At 60.7% G+C, this 20,283-nt stretch overlaps 3 protein-coding genes across 3 annotated transcripts; 1 reads left to right on the top strand and 2 right to left on the bottom strand.

Annotated features, from left to right (window-relative positions):
- The first annotated feature begins 1,977 nt into the window (after nucleotides 1-1,977).
- On the top strand, nucleotides 1,978-3,176 carry SYCN (syncollin). The gene has a single exon (XM_034793044.1). The coding sequence runs from the start codon at nucleotides 1,978-1,980 to the stop codon at nucleotides 2,374-2,376; it is 399 nt and encodes a 132-aa protein (XP_034648935.1). The 3' UTR covers nucleotides 2,377-3,176.
- A 2,881-nt stretch (nucleotides 3,177-6,057) lies between these two features.
- Nucleotides 6,058-11,770, bottom strand: NCCRP1 (NCCRP1, F-box associated domain containing). Its single transcript, XM_034792495.1, has 6 exons — nucleotides 11,458-11,770; nucleotides 9,254-9,322; nucleotides 8,654-8,741; nucleotides 7,823-7,918; nucleotides 6,922-7,063; nucleotides 6,058-6,448 (listed from the first exon to the last, which is right to left on the bottom strand). Exons 1-6 carry the CDS (start codon nucleotides 11,651-11,653, stop codon nucleotides 6,308-6,310), a joined length of 732 nt encoding a protein of 243 aa, XP_034648386.1. The 5' UTR covers nucleotides 11,654-11,770; the 3' UTR covers nucleotides 6,058-6,307.
- Nucleotides 11,771-13,718: 1,948 nt separating this feature from the next.
- On the bottom strand, nucleotides 13,719-20,075 carry LOC117888765 (sushi domain-containing protein 6-like). The gene is made up of 4 exons (XM_034792467.1): nucleotides 19,674-20,075; nucleotides 18,056-18,268; nucleotides 15,796-15,943; nucleotides 13,719-15,201 (listed from the first exon to the last, which is right to left on the bottom strand). The coding sequence occupies exons 1-4, from the start codon at nucleotides 19,780-19,782 to the stop codon at nucleotides 14,877-14,879; spliced, it is 795 nt and encodes a 264-aa protein (XP_034648358.1). The 5' UTR covers nucleotides 19,783-20,075; the 3' UTR covers nucleotides 13,719-14,876.
- Nucleotides 20,076-20,283: the final 208 nt, after the last annotated feature.

The following is a 20,283-nucleotide window of genomic DNA, read 5'->3' as shown; positions in this document are numbered from 1 at the left end:
CTTTGTTTTCTCAACTTGTAAATGTACCTTTTTGCTAGGGTGTTTATCTCTGTTTGCTGTAACTTTGAACCTAAGGCTAGAGGGGGGTCCTCTGAGCTCTTTAAGTTTGATTACCCTGTAAAGTTATTTTCCATCCTGATTTTACAGAGATGATTTTTACCTTTTTCTTTAATTAAAAGCCTTCTTTTTAAGAACCTGATTGATTTTTCCTTGTTCTAAGATCCAAGGGGATTGATCTGGACTCACCAGGAATTGGTGGGGGAAAAGGGAAGGGTGGGGGGAATAATTAATTCCTCCTTGTTTTAAGATCCAAGGGGTTTGGATCTGTATTCACCAGGGAACTGGTGAAGAGTCTCTCAAGGCTACCCAGGGAAGGGAGTCACCACATTGGGAGTGGTGGCAGTGGACCAGATCTAAGCTGGTAGAGAAGCTTAGAGGTTTTCATGCAGGTCTCTACATCTGTACCCTAAAGTTCAGAGTGAGGAAGAAACCTTGACAAGGCCTCTATAGACAAAGGTAGGCTGTTCTCCCAAGGAAACAGACACCCCCAGAGATTTTACTGTGAGGGGGGTCAACTTTCACAGTGAGTAGCGACTCGCCACCGGTGTACCCGCCCCCCCATCGATGGCTTGCTCAAAGTCACTGCTGGAAAAGCGAGGACTGGAACCAGCGCCACCAGAGAGCCAGGCCTGCATCCTAATCACCAGCCTGGTCTTCTTTGCATGCAGAAGGGCTTCAAAAATAAGTGAATGAGTAACAATACTTCCCTCCTCTGTCCCTGCTATTCCCAAGGGAATACCGGGTCCCTAGCAGAGAGCATTGGGCTGGATTTTACAAAGGGATTTAGGCACAGAAAGCAGTTAGGCACTTCACGAGGATCCCCCTAGGTGCCTCCTGGTGTCCTTAGGGGCCTACCTGCTGGTAGAGATCAAAGTTTCGTCCACTCAGCTCTGGAAAGGATCCGGCGTCCCCAGGCGGGGAGCCGATCTTGCAGATGTTTGCAGAGCTGCCTGGAGAAGGCCACGTCCTTGGGAATGAACTTGGCTGGAAGCGGATGAAAGGATCAGACTCTCCCCTCCCCACTCGGTTCGGGGCCGTGATCCGGGGGAGGGGAGGGATGGATGGCCGGGGGAAAGCACACACCTGTCACTGCCGCAGAAGTGGGGGGAGCTTGGCATGTTGCGGTCCCAGTGGGGGGGGGTGGGAGGAAGGGGAACTGCTCTCCCTCCTGCTGGGGGGTGAAAATGGAACCCTGGCGTCCTAGGGCTGCAGGGAAGGCAGGTGGCGGCCGCTTGGGGAGTACCCGGAGCAGCCCTGCGCTGGGGCCAGGGGATCGCGTTGCTCATTTCCGCTCTGCCAGGGAAACTGAGGCACAGAGCGAGTGAAACGACTCGCCCAAGGTCACGTGGCACAACCAGGAGCAGAACCCAGGCGTCCTGACTAGCAGGACAGACTGGGAGCCGGGACGCCTGGGTTCTCTTCCCTGCTCTGGGAGGGGAGCGGGGTCTAATGGTTAGAGCAAGTGGAGGCCAGCGGCAGGACTCCTGGGTTCTACTGCCAGTGATATCTCGTGGTTACAGCACAACCAGTTTGGGGAGCCAGGACTCCTGGATGACCTCCGGGCCCTCCCACGCCTCAGTTTCCCTAGCTATAAAATAGGGGGAGGACAATAACACTTCCAACTCCTCCCAGCCCATTGGGGGGCAGCGGTGAGTGACCTCCACCTTTCCAGGGGGAGCAGTCCCCCCCCCATTAGCTGCCCCCGCCCCAGGTGCCTGCGTGAGGCCTCGGCTGGGGGAGCTCCCTTGGCAGGACACACGGTGCTCTGCTGTGCCACCAGCTTTTCCTTTTCCCACCCTTATCACACCTGCCTCTGGTGTCCTTGGGCTCCGCCCTCGGCAGGGCCCCAGCCTCGGAAGGGGGTGGGGCTCTATAAACGAGAACCGCTGTGGCGGCTCCCCCATCGGCACCGGGACGATGGCCACCGCTCACCCCCTGCTCCTCCTTCCTCTGCTCCTGGCCTTGGCCTGGGCCCAGTGCCCGGCGCCGGCGGATCTGAAGAACGCGGACGGGAGCAAGATCTGTGCCCAACTGTACACCGACGACAGCCCCTACTATGCCCAGTGCTGCGGGGGCAACGTGCTGCAGGTGCAGCCCGGCGACGACGTCCCCTACATACCGCTCGGCTGGAACGACAAGATCTCCTCCCTGGTGGTGGCGCCGCGCTGCGATATCAGCGTCTGGTCCAGGAAGGGCAAGAAAGGCTACAGCCGCAAGTTCAACAGTGGGGTGGTATATCGGCTGCGGGAGATCAAGAAGGGGCTCTTCGGGGACTGGGACAACTCCATCTCCGCCTACTACTGCAAGTGCAACTGAGGCGAGGCCAGGGGAGAAGCAGTGAGGCCAGGCCTCCAGCCGGGCCAAGCCTTTATCCCACCGTTGGCACCAAACCTTCCGCCGGGCCAAGCCTTTATCCCACCGCTGGCACCAAACCTTCCGCCGGGCCAAGCCTTTATCCCACCGCTGGCACCAAACCTCCAGCTGGGCCAATCCTTAATCCCACCGCTAACACCAAACCTCTAACTGGGCAACCTGCATCCCTGACAGCTTTGGTATTCAGTGCCTGCACACCACCATGCTGTCCGCCTCCAGGAACAGCTATCCCACAGCGCCTGAGTGATTGCTGCCAGCTCACAGCACCATGGGTTCGCGCCCACGTCCCCAGCCCCCTCGGGCTGAGGCGTCTGGAATGGCTTTAGCCCAGCTTTCGCAGGTGGGCTGTTTGTCTGAAACCTGGGTGATTTTCCGGCAAGAACACGCCACTGGAAAAGCATCTCGGCATCAGGGAGCTGTGGAGAGCGGCTGGTAAATTCCCCTTTAAATTTCAAACCCCGTTGGGGGGCGGCTGTGTCAATCTGAACTTTATCCAGCACCTACCGCATTCTCGGCAGTACCAAATAACCATCAGTTGATATTAACAAATAGATCACAAACTTCAGCTTTTAGCTGGTCCGAGCGACCTAATTCAGCATCCATCTAGCAGCCAGAGAGGTTCAATGCTCTGCTTCATACTTCCCGGCGGCGGTAATCTTCGAGCACGTAGACCTAGCGTGGTTTTACCCCCTAGATCCGATTCTCATCAAACCCTCTCCCCCACCCCCGAGCTTTTATCACGCCTTCCCCTGCAATAAACATAACTGTGCTGATGAGACAATACTAGTCATTGCTAGCTCTTCCAGCAGCCGATCGCAACGCGCTGCACCAAGGAGGGCGGTAGCACGATCCCCATTTCACACATGGGGAAACTGAGGCACGGAGCGGGGCGGTGACTTGTCCAAGGTCACCCAGCCAGTGAGTGGCGGAGCCAGGGATAGAATCCAGCCAGGCCACGCTGTCTCTCTCATTTCCCACTCAGGGTTTAGCTGTCTCAGTCGGTACTTGAGTGTCAAAGCTCGCTATTGTACAGCTGGGGAAACTGAGGCACAGAGTGACTCGGGCCCGGTCTGCGGCAGGAAGTTTTGGCAATGCCGGTGAGGAGAGTGGTGGCTGGGTGCAATTTCTATAGTGGCAAAGGCTCCCATGTCCACACAGCGCTATCAGCGTAAATGCCCTTTTACCGGGTGTGAGGGGATCCCTGGGGTGGGCCCACTGTGCCCCCTTTTCTCACTATCCTGGGGGTTGTCAGTGCCTTACTGGTAGCAAGCGCCAGGTGCTGTTAACACTCAGTACAATGGCATGTGGAGTCCTGCACCCAGCTAGATTGCATGAATCCTGGAGCCACTCACGAATCACCCAGAGAAAGGCACCAGCCAAATCCTCCCAGCCTTGTATCTGGCACTGCTCAAGACCCTTTCTCGAGCAAGGTGAGTTTATTCATTGAGTCACCACGTCAGCAACCGAAAGTGGACATACCCCGGCCTTTGGAAACTGGAGCAGATTTACCAACCACTCCAGTCTAAACTCACTGGGAAGGAGAAACAGTAAATTGATTACAAAAAGAGAGATTTAAGTCAGGGGTTCTCAAACTAGGGGTCAGGACCCCTGAGGGGGTCGCGAGGTTATTACATGGGGGGTCGTGAGCTGTCAGCCTCCAGCCCAAACCCCGCTTCGCCTCCAGCATTTATAATGGTGTTAAATATATTAAAAAGTGTTTTTAATTTATAAGGGGGGGGGGTCACACTCAGAGACTTGTTGTGTGAAAGGGGTCACCGGTACAAAAGTGTGAGAGCCACTGATTTAAGCGATTATAAGTGAGAGGCAAAAAGTCAGAGTTAGTTACCAAGGAAATCTCAATCCTAAACCTGTGAGACACTGGGCAGGATTTCGATCAAGCAGTTTTCTCACCCCACTGGATGGCCCAGTTCATAATACACAGATTTCCCCCTTGAAACCTGGGCCAGACCCCCCTGTTGGAGTCTTCAGTCTTCTGAGCGTTCTTGTTGCTTGCAGGGTGGGTGGGGGAAGGAGAAAGGTGAAGCCCGGGACCCCTGTGCTCTGTTTTATACCCTAAATCCATGTGCTTGGAGAACGCAAGTCCAGGCATGGCTGGGGGGCATGGCTGAGTCGCCAGGTAGGGCAACCAAACAGCAAGTGTGAAAAATCGGGATGGGGGTGAGGGGTAATAGGAGCCTATATAGGAAAAAGCCCCAAATATCAGGACCGTCCCTATAAAATCGGGACATCTGGTCCCGCTCTCTCCAGGCAAGGTTGAGCAGTTCCCCTGGGGTGGCCTCATGCAGGGGTGAGTCACTGCATTGTAGTTCCCTTGCTGGACCATGGCTGTTCGACACCCGCCCGGGCGTTGGTTACTTTCCTTGTTCGCTCCCTGGGGGGTTAAGATCTGGGCGATTCCCCAGCTCACGGCATGTTTTAGTGACCACCGTACAGCACTTGGTCATAACTTCATAAGCACCCGTGAGATCCGTATTTAGAGAGAACAGTGGCTTTCAGCAGATCGTAACCTTTCCCGTGATACCTCCCAAGGCCTGCTTTAGAGCGGAGTAGGCAACCTATGGCCCCCGTGCCAAAGGCAGCACGCGAGCTGCTTTTCGGTGGCACTCACACTGCCCAGGGCCTGGCCACCGGTCTGGGGAGCTCTGCATTTTAATTTAATTTTAAATGAAGCTTCTTAAACATTTTAAAAACCTTATTGACTTTACATACACTAGTTTAGTTCTATAGTCTAGACTTCTAGAAAGGTTAAAATGTATGACTGGCACGTGAAACCTTCAGCCAGAGTGAATACATGAAGACTCGGTCCACCACTTCTGAAGGGCTGCCGACGCCGGTAGTGAAATATCACAATTCTCTATAAATGAGGACTACGGGGTTTATAGGGCGCTCCCCTGAGGTATAGAGTGTCACACGGGGGTAGCTTGTTTCACTGGTGAAGTGGGAGAAGCTCTATCTGCTATGACAGGCTTCTGCTGGTATAAGAAATTGAGCTTGGGAGCCCAAACCACTGGACAGCTGGGGCAGGGCTGTTTAAACAGGGATCCTTCACCAGCTGCTCAGATGCAGCTGTCTCTGGGGTGGGGCGTGGCAGCTGTTCATACAGGGCTCTCTCACCCGACACTGGGATGCAGGCACAGCAGCAAGTAACACCGGGATCCCTCGCCTGGAGTTGAGATGCAGCTCCTCTGGGGTGGAGTGCAGCGGCTGTTTATACAGGGAACCTTCACCCGATGCTAGGTTGCAACCACCTCTGGGGTCGGGGTAGCACTCAATAAACACTGGCTTTGGTATACCACAGGGGAAGGGGCAATGGGGGCTGAGGCCAAGAAGACAGGCTGTAGGCTCACAGGAAGCACCAGAAATTCTTTAATGCCACTGCTCAGGTCCCATCTTGAATGCAGCCTCACAGCTCCCCTGCAACTATCACCCCATTTGGCAACTGGGGAAACTGAGGCACGGACCTGACGTGCCTTGACTCAGTGTCACAGACAGAATCAGAAGTGCAAACCAGGAGGGCTAACCACGAGACCCCACTCCCTTCCCAGAGCTGGGCATAGAACCCAGGAGTCCTGGCTCCCAGACTGCCCCACCCCCACTCTAACCACTAGACCCCCCATACCCCTCCCAGAGCTGGGCATAGAACCCAGGAGTCCTGGCTCCCAGCCCCTCACGGTGAGACTGACCTGACAGGCCTCACCCAGCCCCCGCTTTGCCCCCAGGGCACAGAGAGGGGACACGGCTCTCCGCTCCCAGTGAATCCAGCACCGGCTTTTGCCCAGGTACTGCCGTCAGCCCCCGGGGGAACAGAAACCGAACCGCGCCCTCCCCCACCCCCCGGCTGCCGGCCCATCCGTCAGTCCCGCAGCTGCACGGAGACGCTGCTGTCCGTCGCTCTGGTGCGGCAGAACCCACCCGGCGTCTCGGCGTCCAAGGTCCGGTGCTGGAAATGGACGTAGCGCGCTCCCGGGCCATAGTCATGGAAAACGTGGGAAACCTTCGAAACGGGGAAAACATCAGGACCTGAGCCCACGGCCCCAAAGAGACACCGAGCCCGACCCAGCGCTGTATCTTCCCCACCCCTGGCGCCCCATCCCAGTCCCCATCTCCCTCTGTGCTCAACCACCCACTGGGCAACTGGGGAAACTGAGGCACAGACTTGACGTGCCTTGACTCAGTGTCACCAACAGAATCAGAAGTGCAAACCAGGAGAGCTAACCGCCCACTGCACTGGCAAGGTCCAATCCCCCTGTGACCAAGTGGGAAGCAGCTGTAATATTTGCATGATGCCGATGCATGCCTCAGTTTCCCTCAAGTTATGGGCCTGCCTCAGGGGGTCCTTGGGGCCTGGCACGCTAAGGAGACTGAGACCTAGCCCAGACATTGTGTATCCAAGTCACCCCTACCCCTGCTATTCCTGAGCTGTCTTGCCCCCCTCCCTTCCCGGGGGGGGGAGGGCGTCTCCCTTACATGGCACCAGTTCTTCTTCTCCTGGGATGCCCCGTGCTCGGGGCCCTGGTGGTGGAATTCCCGCAGGGGCGTCTGCCCGTCCGCGGACAGAAGCCGGACGTGCAGCTGGTACACGGTTTCGGCCAGACGGCTGTCTTCGTACCTGCACCGGAACAGAGGGCAGGTAACAGCAGCCATCCCGCCCCACCCCGCTGCCCATATCTGGGGTGAACCGGGGGGAGTTGGTCCCCATTACCGGGCGGGAACGAAGGGCGGGAGGGGGATGCTCTAAGGGAAGAAGCTCAAGAAATCCCATTTCTCTCTGGCAAATAGAACAGCTGTGACCTAGTGTTTCAACAGCAGAGCTCACAGCGCCCCCCAGAGGGGGGCAGTTTCATGATCCTCATTTTACAGGTGAAGCCTAGGCTAAAGGGAGGCAGGACTCCTGGGTTCTGTCCCCAATTCTGGCGGGGGGGTGGTGGTCTAGTGGTTAGTGTTGGGGGGAGTCAGGACTCCTGGGTTCTCGCCCCAGCTCTGGGAGGGAAGTAGAGTCTAGTGGTTACAGCAGAGAGGATGGAGAGCCAGGACTCCCAAATTATCACAGGTGGGGGAACTGAGGCACAAGAGAAGGGACGGTCGCCCAGGAGGCAGAGCCAGGAATGGAACCCAGGTGTCCTGATTCTCAGCCGAGTGCCATCCCCGCTGCCCTACGGTCTTTCCTGCCCCATAGCCTGGACATGGCTCTGCGCAGGGCGTGGGAAAGGACGATGCGCCCCCCCCCCTTCTGCCCAACCAAGGGACTGCACCCTGGCCAGCACCCCCATGGGATCCAAGACAGGGCTCAGATCTGGCCTGGGGGAGGGGAGATGTGGAGGCAGCGATTGGGACCCGCCCCCCAGAGCATCCAAAGAAGAGCCAGTACCAGTCCATGACGGTGATGTTCGGCTGGTAGGAGTCCAGGAGCTCTTCCCACAGCCCCTCGGCCAGCAGGTCGACCCGCTGCTGTTTGATGCACCAGCTGCAAGGAGGGGGAAGGAAAAGGATCAGGGAGGAGCAGGGCAGCCAGGAACCTCAGGGGACGGGCATACAGGGCAGAGAGCATCTTTCTGTTCTGTGTCCGTACAGCGCCTGGCACAGTGGGGGCCTGAGCCGCGACTGGGCAACCGAGGTGCTACCGTAATACACCTAATAGCAACGACAATGTACAGCGCCTGGCGCAGTGGGGGCCTGGGCCACGACTGGGGCGCCAAGGAGCTACCGTAATACACCTAATAGCAACGACAACGTACAGCGCCTGGCGCAATGGGGGCCTGGTCTATAACTGGCGTGCCTGGGTGCCACGGTAAGCCAGCTAATAAATAAGACTCATCATTCTTCACGGAGGCTGCTGGATTCAGACCCGCTCTCTGGTTCCCTCCTGTTGCCTCAAGCCTGCACCACCCAATGTTGCCACACGGGGCGATCTACACCCTGGCCTAACCTCGCCCGGGGGGTGCCACTGGCTAGGTGAGTAAAGCAACCAGCTCCAGAATTAGGCCTCCTCCCGCCCCCGAGGGGGGCTGCACTAGCCGGCCAGACGCATGCCCAGCGCCCTCTCTTCGGATCCAGCCCAGGGAGGCACGTGCCCAGCGCGCCCAGATCTCCTGCTTGAGCTGCGCGGGCGCAGGGGGTGACAGGAGGGCCATAAACCACGGCGATGGCCCAGTCACGAGTAGCCGCCAGATCCCCAGGCTGGCCCGGGACGGCTGCTCACCTCAAGCGCGGAGCCGCAGAGCCGGGCTTCTTGTCGCCCGTCTGGGGAGGGAGCTCCTCGGTGCTAATGGCCCAGCCGCTGAAATTACCTGGGGAGGGTTACAAGGAGGGTTAAAAGCAGCAGAAAAAAGCCTCCCTGACAGCAACCAGGAGCACAAGAGATGCAGCTGGCTCTAGGGAGGACCAGCAGCTTATACAGGGAGCCCTCGCCTGGAGCGGTGATGCAGCTGACTCTGGGGTGGGACGTGGCAGCGGTTTATACAGGGAGCCCTCGCCCGGAGCGGCGATGCAGCTGATGCTGGGGTGGGACGTGGCAGCGGTTTATATAGGGATTCAGCTGCCCCCAGGGAAATCGAAGGGCACCCGACTTAGCCCCGTGGGGGGAGGCCGTGAAGCAGGGGTGAAGTACACAGAGGCGGGCTTTCCTGCCTGATGCTGCCCCTCCTGGGACACACAAGGCAGCTCCCAGCCCCCCGCTCTCCAGCAGGGCCAGGCCCAATGCCTGTGCTGCTCAGTGCCCCATAGGAGGACAGAGGGGGAGGGGGGCTATTTGGTTCCTTGGCAACCAGCCCCGCCCCAGGCTCCCCTTCCCTGCACTCACCCAAGGACTCCAGCGGCCCCCGGGGACTGTTGGGTGGCTGGCGAGGAGCTGGCTCCGAAATGTTCACACCTGATGGGGGGGGAATGAAACACACAACATAGTCACCCCTCCAGCCTAAGCACGACACCCCCCAGCCCTGCACAATCCCAGCCCCGCAGCTCCCCCCCCGTCCCCGCTCCTCTGCCCTTCTTTCAGGGAGGCAGCGTGGCTCAGTGGTTAGAACTGGAGTCAGGACGCCTGGGTTGCATCACAGAGCGGGGGCTAGTGGGAGGAGCTGGGAGCCCGGACTCCTGGGTTCTCTGCGTGGCTTTGGCCAAGCCCCTTCCCTGCTCGGTGCCTCAGTTTCCCCCCCTGGAGAGTAGCCGGGGAGAGTTCTGGAAGGCGCCACGGGGAGAACTATTTGTAAGCGGGGCGGGGGGAGGGTTGCTGATTCATCGAGCTGCTGGAGCAGTCCCAGAGCAGCAGCTCTAATGGGCTGGGCCTGGCATCGGAGCGAAATCCCTTTCCTCCAGAGAGACAAGCTGGAACAGGCCCCCGAGCCTCCTTCCCTGCAGCAGAAACCTCCCCGGAGACTGGGCTGCCTTTGGGCGAGACGTTAACCCCCCACCCCCACGGGATCCCACAGCACATCCCAAACAGGAAATCACATCGCCTGAGATGCGGCTGCCTCTGGGGTGGGGCACGGCCGCTGTTTATACGGGGATCCCTCAACTAGCAGCGAGATGCGGCTGTCTCTCGGGTGGGACGTGGGGGGCTTTATACAAAATCCCTCACCCTGCACTGACAACCAGCTGCCTCTGGGGTGGGAGGTGGCAGCTGTTAACACAGGGATCCCTCACCCACCACTGCCTCTGGAGTAGGGTGCAGTAGCAGGCCATCAACTGCACCGAAACACCATACGCTGCAGCCACTTCTGGGGAGGAGCAGAGCAGCCGTTGACACGGAGAGCCCTCCCCAGTGCTGAAACGCAGCCACCTCTGGGGAGGGGCACGGCCGCTGTTTACAGAGATCCCTCCCCAGTGCTGAAACGCAGCCACCTCTGGGGAGGGGCACGGCCGCTGTTTACAGAGATCCCTCCCCAGTGCTGAGATGCAGCCACCTCTGGGGAGAGGCACGGCTGCTGTTTACAGAGATCCCTCCCCAGTGCTGAGATGCAGCCACCTCTGGGGAGAGGCACGGCTGCTGTTTACAGAGATCCCTCCCCAGTGCTGAAACGCAGCCACCTCTGGGGAGGGACAGCTGTTGACCCCGGACCCCTCTGTTGGAGTGGGGGAGGGTAGCAGCACTGATTAACCCTTCCCACGCCGCACAGTACTGGAGCGGCCCTGGGGCGAGTGGGCCAGTTACTGGAGCGAGCGAGGCTGATGCCTGGCGCATGGGTGGGGTAGCAGGCGCAGCTGGTCGGGCTCCCCCGGCCGCATTCCAGCCCACCCACACTTGGCTCTGGCCCAGCGGCCGGCTAGGCCCTGGGGGGAGGGGGCCAGGGTGACCAGACAGCAAATGTGAAAAATTGGGGGTCGGGGGGGGGGGTAATAGGAGCCTAGATAAGAAAAAGACCCACAAATCAGGGCTGTCCTTATAAAATCGGGACATCTGGTCACCCTACAGGGGAGGGATCTGGGGACCTTTCAAAATAGCTCCATAGGAGGGGAATTCCCCCCCCCCCAAGTCCTGCGCAGACCCTCCACTCGCCAGACACACCCCGGGGTTTATTAACCAGGTGCCCCCCAGGCTCATGCCCTTCCCCCTTCCCTTCCCCACCCTGGCTGGCGAGACTGGTCACCCTACAGGGGATGGATCTGGGGACCTTTCAAAATAGCTCCATAGGAGGGGAACTCCCCCCCCCGCCCCCGAGTCCTGCGCAGACCCTCCACTCGCCAGGCACACCCCAGGGTTTATTAACCAGATGCCCCCCGGGCTCATGCCCTTCCCCCTTCCCTTCCCCACCCTGGCTGGCGAGACTGGGAGCTTTTCAGGGCCGGGAGGGTGTGCAGCACCTGGCACGACGGGACCCCGGCTGTTACCACCGTACATATACCCCCCTCCCCCCCAATTCCTTCCCAGCCCACTTTCCCGTCCCCCCCGGCTCTCCCCCCAGCTGGGGCTGACTCAGCCGAGAAGCCAGGCCCTGCCCCGGGGGCTGGAGCAGGTGTGTGGGGGGGCAGCTGGCATCGATCGCTCGCTCGCGGCGGGACAGACGTTACCTTCGGGGTTCGGGCTCTGTAGCAGGTTCCTCTCGAAGGGCTTGCGCTCGCACAGGGCTTTCCAGTCAGGGTCCCTGGGCAGGGGGACCCCCCTGCGGCCCAGCTCCCAGGCCCCTTCGAACTGCTGTTGCCAGCCCCGCTCCTGGGCCCCGGGGGAGAGGGGCAGGGTCTGGGCCCGCAGCTGCTGGGACGCCATCCCGAGGGGTTGCAGGCACTCGGGGCTGGAGGAGGGAGACTGGGGAGCTGGGATCCCTGCCCAGGGCGGGCCGCGGCCACGGGAGGGGAGGAGGAACAGGAAGGTTTGTGGGGCAACCGTGGGGTGGGGGAATCCAGCCGGGCTGGGGGTGGGGAGGTGATGACACGGGCTGTGGGCAGGCGGGGCACGTACACACTTGTTGTGCAAGCCGCAAAGGCGCAGCCCCAAGGAGAGCGCTCGGCTCTGCAGCGCCGGAGGGGCCCAGCCCCCCAGCTCTGCCGGGGCCCCTCGCCCAGCCCCGGGCTCCCCAACTCTGCTGAGGCTCTCAATCCCCACCCCTCTCCCCCAACACCCCCCCTTTCCCAGAGCTGGGACAGGAACCCAGGAGTCCTAGCCTCTCCCCTCCCCCAGCCACTCCTGCCCAGAGCTAGGAAGAGAAAGGGCAGAGCGGGGTGCTGATGGGACCTGGGCCAAGCCCAGCTCCATGGGGGAAGGGCCCTGCACCCTCCACCAGGAAGCGCTTTGAAACAAACCAGAGCAGGGATCAGAACCTGTCGGCTCAGCCCCAGCACAACAAAGGAAGCCAGGCGCCCGGACAGGCCGGGCCGGTGCCTCCCACTGTCTCTTCCTTGACACCCGATTCCTGTGGCCGGCTGGGCCCTGGGGGCCGCTCCCTCCCACGCAGACAAAGGGCCAGTGGGAGGCAACAGCATCCTTGTTTCTAGCAGCTTCCAGCCCCTTCGCCGAGAGATGCAGCCAGGGCTGGGGTGGAACGTCACAGCTAACATTAGCGCCCCAACTAACTGGGGGCCTGCCTCGGCGCTTCAGCCTTCCTGCTAAGGGATTTAATGCGACTGGCACGGGCACAAGGGGGGGAGCTGGAATCACCCAGCAGCCCCTCGGGGGGGCCGCAGCACCGGTGTGGGGGTCCTAGCTTTGGGTCCCCCACTGGACCCCTGCGGCAGCCACAGCGACTGGGCCACATACAGGAGGGCAGAGAGGGGGCCAGGCCCCACCGGACTGAGCAGCCCCAGGGTCGATTTAACCCCCCGGTTCCCGTAGCCAGGGGCCAGGGTGGTCAGCAGCCCTTCGAAGGGGGTGTCCCATCAGGCGAGGGGACGAGCAGGGACCAGCTGGGATGAAATCAAAGGGCTAACGCTAAGCACAGGGGACTTGCCCCTCCTCCCAAGCGGGGGGGAAGGCCTGAGGGCCCTGTCCCACCACAAAAGGGGGGCAGGTGGGGCTGGAGAAATCGAGCTGGGAGCCCCATTGCTCCCCAGCAGGGGGGCCGGAACCAGGGAAGGGGTGACAGGCCTAGCAGGGGTCTCGGCCAGCCCGGATTTAAGAGCTGCAGCTCCCACCGGCTCTGACTGGAATTGGGGGGGTGGCAGAGAGGGGACGCCCTGCCTCTCTGAGCCTCCGGCACATACAACCAGGCAGGAGGCCAAGTCAAGGCCCCCCCCACACACATCCCTCCCCCCGAACTTCAAGCACCTGCCTCCCGCCACCAAGGCCAACGGGGGGGAGGGGAGCGCTCAACAGTCTTTGGGAGTATAGGGGGACAAGGCGGGGGGCAATCAGAAGGACAAATGGGGGCTTATACCCCCCACACTCCTAGTTCTAACACTCGGCCCCTCCCCTGCACAAAACCAGACATGGGAGACAAGGGGCAGGCGGGGTGAGTGTTTTAATTAGCACCTCGGCTCCTTCACAGCCCCCAGGAGCACAACCCCCGTCCCAGCATCACAGATGGGTGGGGGGAGTTGCGCACAAATTGGGGGGGGGGGGTGTTGAGAAATACTCCCCCCCCCCATTAAATACATCAAAGCAAAGAAAAACAAACCCAGAGTCATTAAATACCAACCTAGAACAATCAACCTTGTGCAAAACCAGCCCCGTGGCGGGCAGGCACGCGTGTGTGTTTGTGCCCGTGTGTAGGCACGTCAGCCCTAGCACCTGACCCGGCTACAACAGGAGCTTCGCGGGGCTACCTGGCCCCTGGGCCCCTGGGCCACTTGCAGCCACAAGCCCCCTTGTGACGTGACGAGGGGGAGAGGAGGGCTGGGGGGGGGGGGGAAAGAGACAGGAAGCCAGGCCCCCCGTCGAGGAATAGCCCAAGATTCACCCCTGCCCAGCACCCGCCAAGGACCCAGCGGTTGTTGTGTGGGATGGGCCTGGGGGGCAGCCGGGATTCAAACCTGCAGCCGCTTCCCCCCGCGCTCCGCTCCCCCCACCAGGGGTGCCAGCTCACCCCCCTGTAGCCAAGCCAGGGAGCACGGGTGATGGGGGTGGGAAGGGCAGGAACAGGGAGGGGGAAGGAGACAAGAGCCACCCGCCCAGGGGAGCGCTAGGGAGGCGGGGTGCAGCTATTTAAACCACACCTATGGCACCCCCAACTGGGATGTGGGTGCAACTGCGCACACACACACACACACACACACACACACACAAAGTGCATGGAGCTGGATAGACGGACATGGGAGGGGGGGGGCAGGGCTCACCCCCTCCAGTAAGGTCATAGATGGGGACCCAGACACACACACACAGGGCAGGGCTCCTTCCTTCCAGCAGGGGGCAGCAGGGACCCACGGACGGTGGCGGGGGGGGGGGGAGGGGAGCACAGGAAAGCTGGGGGGAGCAGGGTCTCTTTTTGGGGGGTGGGGGGAAGTTGCTGACCACAGGGGAGGCCCCCCCAAGAATGGAACAAGCCCAGGGGATGTCCGCCAGAGCATTAGGAACCTGGGGGGGGGGGGGATCTGCCCCCCCACCCCATCCTCACAGCTGGAGGGAGGTGGCAGCCTACCCTGAGTTAACCCTGGACGGCTCTGCTGGGAACTGACACCCTGGTGGGAGTGGGGGGGCAGGGAAAAGTGGGATCCCACGGGGCGGCAGTGCAGAGAGGTCAGAACACGCTGAGCCGCCGGCTACCAGCTGGCTGGCAAAGGTCGGCCCCTCGGAGACAGAGCCGTTAGCTTGGGGGGGGGGCAGAAGGCCGGTCCCTCAGCCCCGGGGGCCCCCATCCAGGCGGAAGGCTGCACACACCCCTCCGAGGGGGGCTGCTTCGGTCCCATCAGCTTCACGAGATGCTGAGTAACTGGGGAGGGGGGGAATGGTCCTCTCCCCCCCACCCAGCAAGTTAAAAGATGGAGCAGGCTGCGTGTGCTTCAAATGAGGCGTCTCTGCTGTAGTGTCGGGGCCCTGCCGGGGACCCCCAGTCCCCCGGCTACCTGCGTGGGTCCTTTGCAGCCCCAGGGAACAGGAACCGGGCAGGGGGCGCCGTGGGCCGGGCCAGGCCGGGGCCGCCCGCAGCTGCCGCTTGGCTCTCCTGGTAGGAAGGGGGCGGGGTGGCGGCCTCCGGACTCCACCAGGGCTCGGCTGTTTCCGATGGGAGGACCAGGCCCCTGGAGAGGATGAGGGGCGTCGGCGTGTGGGGAGCGGGCGGCACGGGGCACCCCTGGGAGCCATAGACGGCCTCCTCGTAAGACGGGAGCAGCACTGGGCAGCTGTCGACGGTGCTCACCTCGGACTCCTCCATGGGCTCGTACCACCTGCTCAGGGACGGGGAGACCTCGTCAAGTTCACAGCTGCGCCCCTGGGCCCCAGATCCTTCCCCCCCCCCCCTCGCTGGGGCACCACCGCAAGGGGGGGGTAGGACTGCCATGACAACAGGGAGTAGTGGGGGTAGGGTGCAAGGGGGTCTAGTGGTTAGAGCAGGGGCTAGGAGCCAGGACTCCTGGGTTCTCTCCCTGGCTCTGGGAGGAGTGTGGGGGCTAGTGGTTAGCGCAGGGGAGCTGGGAGCCCTGGTCCTGTCACTGACCCTGCGCAAGTCACTTCCCTTCTCGGTGAGCGTCAGTTTCCCCAGCACCCTCTGCGCAGCCCCATCCCCTGCAGCGTGGTGCCCCCTAGTCCCGCCTCGGGGTCACACGGACCGAACGGGCCAAGATGAGTCGAGGCCCGAGGGCGAGTCAGACCCACGCGTCCCGAGGGGCTGGGTAGGAAGGGGAGAGACAGAGGGTGGGGGCTGGACCCCCGGGGGAGCATCAACCAATGGGAGTAGGGAGCACAGGCTTGCACCTGCCCCCCCAGCATCGTTGCTACAGACGGGGCAGCCCCCCCCACCCCAGAAAGGCGGCGGAGCTCACCTCCAGCACCTGTGGCTGCAGGGTTTCGGCCCCACCAGGACACACACCATGGCCACCAGCAGCAGGGCGGACGCCGTCACCGAGGCTGCAGCCACCATGGGGATGGAGGAGACAGTGATGACCGAGCCGGGGTGAGGCACCGGGGATCCTGGGGGGGAGGAGAAGGTCAGCGGGTCACACACAGCAGCTGGGACATTTCACAGCCACCTGCAGCTCAAGGCGGCCAGATCTCAGGTACCAGCCCCCTCAAACTCGAGCCTGACCCCCAAGGGGAGGCATTAAACAACAAGCAGCCAGAGGGACTCGAAACCCAGATGGGAGACATGCACCCTCCAGGCCCTAGATGGCGCTCAGGTGCCAGGAAGGCAGGTGCCTCTATAGAGGGAAATCCCACCACACCTGGCAACACCAAGATCTGGGGGACCTTGGTTGCATAGAATCCAGCCAAGATGGGGGTCCCCCCTCTTGTGCCAGGTGCTGCCCAGACCCAGAGACACTGCCCGCCCCCACTTGCCAGTCTCTCACAGCTCAGTGTAATAGACAAAGGGTGGGTGGGGAAACTGAGGCACAGGGCGATGCAGTGACTTGTCCAAGGTCATCCAGCTGGCCACGGGAACAGAAACCAGGTCTCCCGCGTCCCAGTGCTCTATCCACTAGGCCACGCAGCCTCTCTTTAGTTAATAGGTTAGTGGTCTGGAGCAGGGACAGCACCGTGGGCTGGGCACTAAACAGGGGTGTTCTCACATGACTGACCGTGGCTGGGTTTCACCCGCCTCGTCCCAACCAGTGCTGGGCAAAAGGGAGCAGCGTCCCTCCTGGAACAGAGATGGGGATGCCAGCAAGGGCAGGGGGCGAGGGAACAGCTCAGGGGCAGATGGGGCCGTGATGGCTGGGGGTCTCCTCTGTGCGTCCACCATCCCCCCTCCCCCCCCACCCAGCAGGCGTCACACGGGCTGCGTACCCCCCTCACAGAGCAAGAGGAAGTTTCCACCAGCAGCTTCACACATCCCCGCCCCCCCAGAAGAGGAGCGTAACGGAGAGGAAACGCAGCCCGGCCACAGGGAGACGCCCACATACTGCGGGACGCAGCTTCCTGAGTGAAGGCAAAGGCGCGCCTGGGTGGGTCCGTCTACCCAGCCTGTCTCAGAACCCCACTCCGACCCGGCCTGGAGCTCCGGCGCTAAATGCAGCCGTGTAGACATAACAGCTCAGGCTCTGACGCCTAGGGAGGTGGTTGGCCCGGGAGCCAGAGCTCCTGCCGGAGCCTGAATGAATCCACAGCTCTGGTTAGCGCCCGTCGGTCCGGGTTCAGAGACGGGACACAGTGGGGGAGGGTGCTGGCCTGGGGCGAGTCACTCTAAGGCTCAGATTTTACACGGGAGTCGGGCATCGAAGGACCTTGGTAAACCTGGGCCTCCAGTCCCCAGCTGCACAATGGGGCTAATACCGGGATTTTAGGCTTTGTCGGGCCCTCTTTTTGTTCGGTGTTTGTACAGCGCCTGGCACAATGGGGACCTGGGCCATGTGGGGTCCTAGGTGCTACCATAATACACCTAATAGCAATCAAACTGTACAGCACCCGGCACAGTGTGGTCTATGACTGGGGCACCCACACGCTACCGTAATACACCTAATAGCAGTAAATACGTACAGCGCCTGGTGCAATGGGGACCTGGGCCATGACTTGGGGGCCTAGGCGCTACCGTAATACACCTAATAGCAATCAAACTGTACCGCGCCTGGCACAATGTGGTCTATGACTGGGGCAGGCACACACTGCCGGAATATACTTAATAGCAATAAAAATGTACAGCGCCTGGCGCAATGGGGACCTGGGCCATGACTTGGGGGCCTACGCGCTACCGTAATACACCTAATAGCAATAAAAATGTACCACGCCTGGCACAATGTGGTCTATGACTGGGGCAGGCACACGCTGCCGGAATATACTTAATAGCAATAAAAACGTACAGCGCCTGGCGCAATGGGAGCCAGGGGCATGGATGGCAGCTCCTAGGTGCGACTGCAATATACAATGATAATACAGATGAGGAAGCAAGCGGCACAGAGGTTGCATTTCCCCCAGCACCCATTTCTCAGCACCAGGGCAGCACCACATCTGCCTACACTAGCCGCTGCTGCCGGGCTGGGCAAACAGGCCCTGCGAGCTGCTGCAGGGGTCCAGTAGGTGCCACATCTCTGGCAGAGGTCCTTGCCCATCGCAGCAGGAGAGGGACAGCCGGGCTGGGCACGCACTGACCTTCCAGGGGCTTGCAGACGACCGGCTTCAACACGCTCCACTGGCCGCCCTTGCAGACAGAGACCCCAGGGTGGCCGACCAGGGTGTAGCCGGCTTCGCAGAAATGCTGCACCACGGAGCCAGCCTTAAACGCGCCGCTGCCCAGAGATAGCTTGCACGCCGGGGACGCGCACCTGTAGGTAGTGTGATCGGAAGGGTCCGGGAACTGGCAATCTGGAAGGGACGAACAGGCACATCGAGGGTTAAAATGGGGGAAGGGGGACCAGGAGCCCCTCAGTGGGGTAAGAAGGCAGGGAAGCATGATGCAGACTAGTGGCTAGAGCAGGGGGGTTGCTGGAAGCCAGAACTCCTGGGTTCTCTCCCCAGCTCTGGGAGGGGAGAGGACGGGGGATCCAGCAGGTTAGAGCAAGGGGATGGGGCATCTCTCCCCGGCAGAGTCACTGGTGACCTATGACCTCTGTAGGATGGGGATATCTTATCTCGCAGGGATAGCAAAGGGCAGCGTGCTGGTTTCTCTCTCCCCTCCCTCCGGACCCCAGCATGCTTCAGTCCCTTCTTTTTCCTCCCTCTTGCCCTTGGATCGTCTCCCCTCACCCCAAATTTCCCCCAGGGCAGAGAGAGGTTAGATCCGGAGGCGCCGAGTCCCCCATGCCGCTCCCTGCGGCGTCTGGCTGCTCTGGGAAGGATGCCCGCCCGCCCCAGCTTCGCTCCAGATTTCAGCCTGATTCGGGCTGGCCACAAGACCAGCATGGCGGGGGGCTTCCTGGTTCCATGGAAGGGATGGAGAAGTAGTGACTCACCAACCGCGAAATGCCTGCTGCCCGCAAACCCACGGCGAAGCTGTCTGGGCTTTTACGTTCCTCATCTCCATCAAGCTCTCTCCCGAGAGCTCCCCCCAGCACCAGCCGTTGCACCTAACTTCAGCCAGGTGCTGGCATCTTAGCTACGGGGTTGGCTCGATCTACGGCGGGAGGGGTGGGAGACCAACCAGCGGCCAGCCCAGCTCTCACCCCCCTATTCCTAGAGCTGCGGCATTGAGGACCAAGGCAGGAGCTATGGGGCAGGCTGCAGAGACGGTCAGGAAATGGGTTTTTCCACCTGGACATTTTTGATTCAAGCACCCAAATATTTCAATTCGGAAATGCTACTGCAACACCTCATGGGAGTTGTAGTTCACGTGCCTCACGCTCCTTGTTCTCCTCTATAGGCCGGGCTGCCTGACCGGACTACAACTCCCATGATACACCACAGCCAGGATCGCCCATCATTCACCACCTCCAGTGTCCAAGAACGGACACCATGTTGCATCATGGGAAGTGTAGTCTAACTGGCCTATAGAGGAGAACAGGAGCAGGGGACACCCAGACTACAACTCCCATGAGGTCCCACAGCAGCCTAGCCAAATGAAAATATTCTGCTTTTCAGGTGCTCAGTTCTTCAGTTAAAAAAACATCCAAGTTTTCCAGGGGGAGGCAGATTTTTTTTTGCCAAAAAATTCTCGAATACCCGATTGTTGAATACCCAATTTTCCATCAAAAACATTTTGATGGGAAGGTTTCACCCAGGTGGGGAGGGAAAGGCAGACGAGCAGGTTTGGAAAGTGAGAACCAGCCAGTACCTTTCCTCCTGAGGCCAGCATCAGAGCCGCAGAGCGCCGCGAAGAACAGAGCCGTGGGGAGGTAACCCGAGGGCCGGCGCAGCCCGGGACATCCCGGCGCCTTCACCATCTCACCGGTAGCCTCTGCCCAGAGCTGCAGAACCAGCTGTAATAAGCCAACATGTTACTATCCTGTATGACTTGATAATCCATTTTACAAAGTGAGCACCACCTCTCTCCCTCCCAGTATCAAGCTATGGGTCAGAACCTGGAGGGACACATCCACTGGCTTTGGAGAAATGGGTTTAGTTCAGGGGTGGGCAAACCCGGGGGCCGCATCTGGCCCTTCAGATGTTTTAATCCGGCCCTTGAGCTCCTGCCAGGGAGTGGGGTCTGGGTTTTGCCCCACTCTGCACATGCCGCGGCTCCTGGAAGCAGCAGCATGTCCACCCTCCGGCTCCTATACATAGGGGCAGCCAGGGGGCTCCATATGCTGCCCCCACCCCAAGTGCTGCCCCCACAGCTCCCATTGGCTGGCAACCGCGGCCAATGGCACCTGCAGACGGGGCAGCGTGCAGAGCCGCCTGGCTGTGCCTCCACGTAGGAGCTGGAGGGGGGACATGCCGCTGCT

Source organism: Trachemys scripta, chromosome 16 (assembly GCF_013100865.1).
Source record: "Trachemys scripta elegans isolate TJP31775 chromosome 16, CAS_Tse_1.0, whole genome shotgun sequence".
Taxonomy (NCBI): Eukaryota; Metazoa; Chordata; order Testudines; family Emydidae; genus Trachemys; species Trachemys scripta.
This window is presented reverse-complemented; position numbering and strand designations above follow the sequence as displayed.

Coding starts and splice junctions, on each gene's coding strand:
- SYCN (XM_034793044.1), top strand. CDS start 1,978: ATGGCCACCGCTCACCCCCTGCTCCTCCTTCCTCTGCTCCTGGCCTTG.
- NCCRP1 (XM_034792495.1), bottom strand. CDS start 11,653: ATGGCGTCCCAGCAGCTGCGGGCCCAGACCCTGCCCCTCTCCCCCGGG. Junction 7,064..7,822: donor AACATCACCGTCATGGACTG/GTACTGGCTCTT, acceptor GTTCCGGTGCAG/GTACGAAGACAGCCGTCTGG. Junction 6,449..6,921: donor AGAAGAAGAACTGGTGCCAT/GTAAGGGAGACG, acceptor CCCGTTTCGAAG/GTTTCCCACGTTTTCCATGA.
- LOC117888765 (XM_034792467.1), bottom strand. CDS start 19,782: ATGGTGAAGGCGCCGGGATGTCCCGGGCTGCGCCGGCCCTCGGGTTAC. Junction 15,944..18,055: donor CGTCTGCAAGCCCCTGGAAG/GTCAGTGCGTGC, acceptor CCTCCCCCCCAG/GATCCCCGGTGCCTCACCCC. Junction 15,202..15,795: donor TGCAGCCACAGGTGCTGGAG/GTGAGCTCCGCC, acceptor GTCCCTGAGCAG/GTGGTACGAGCCCATGGAGG.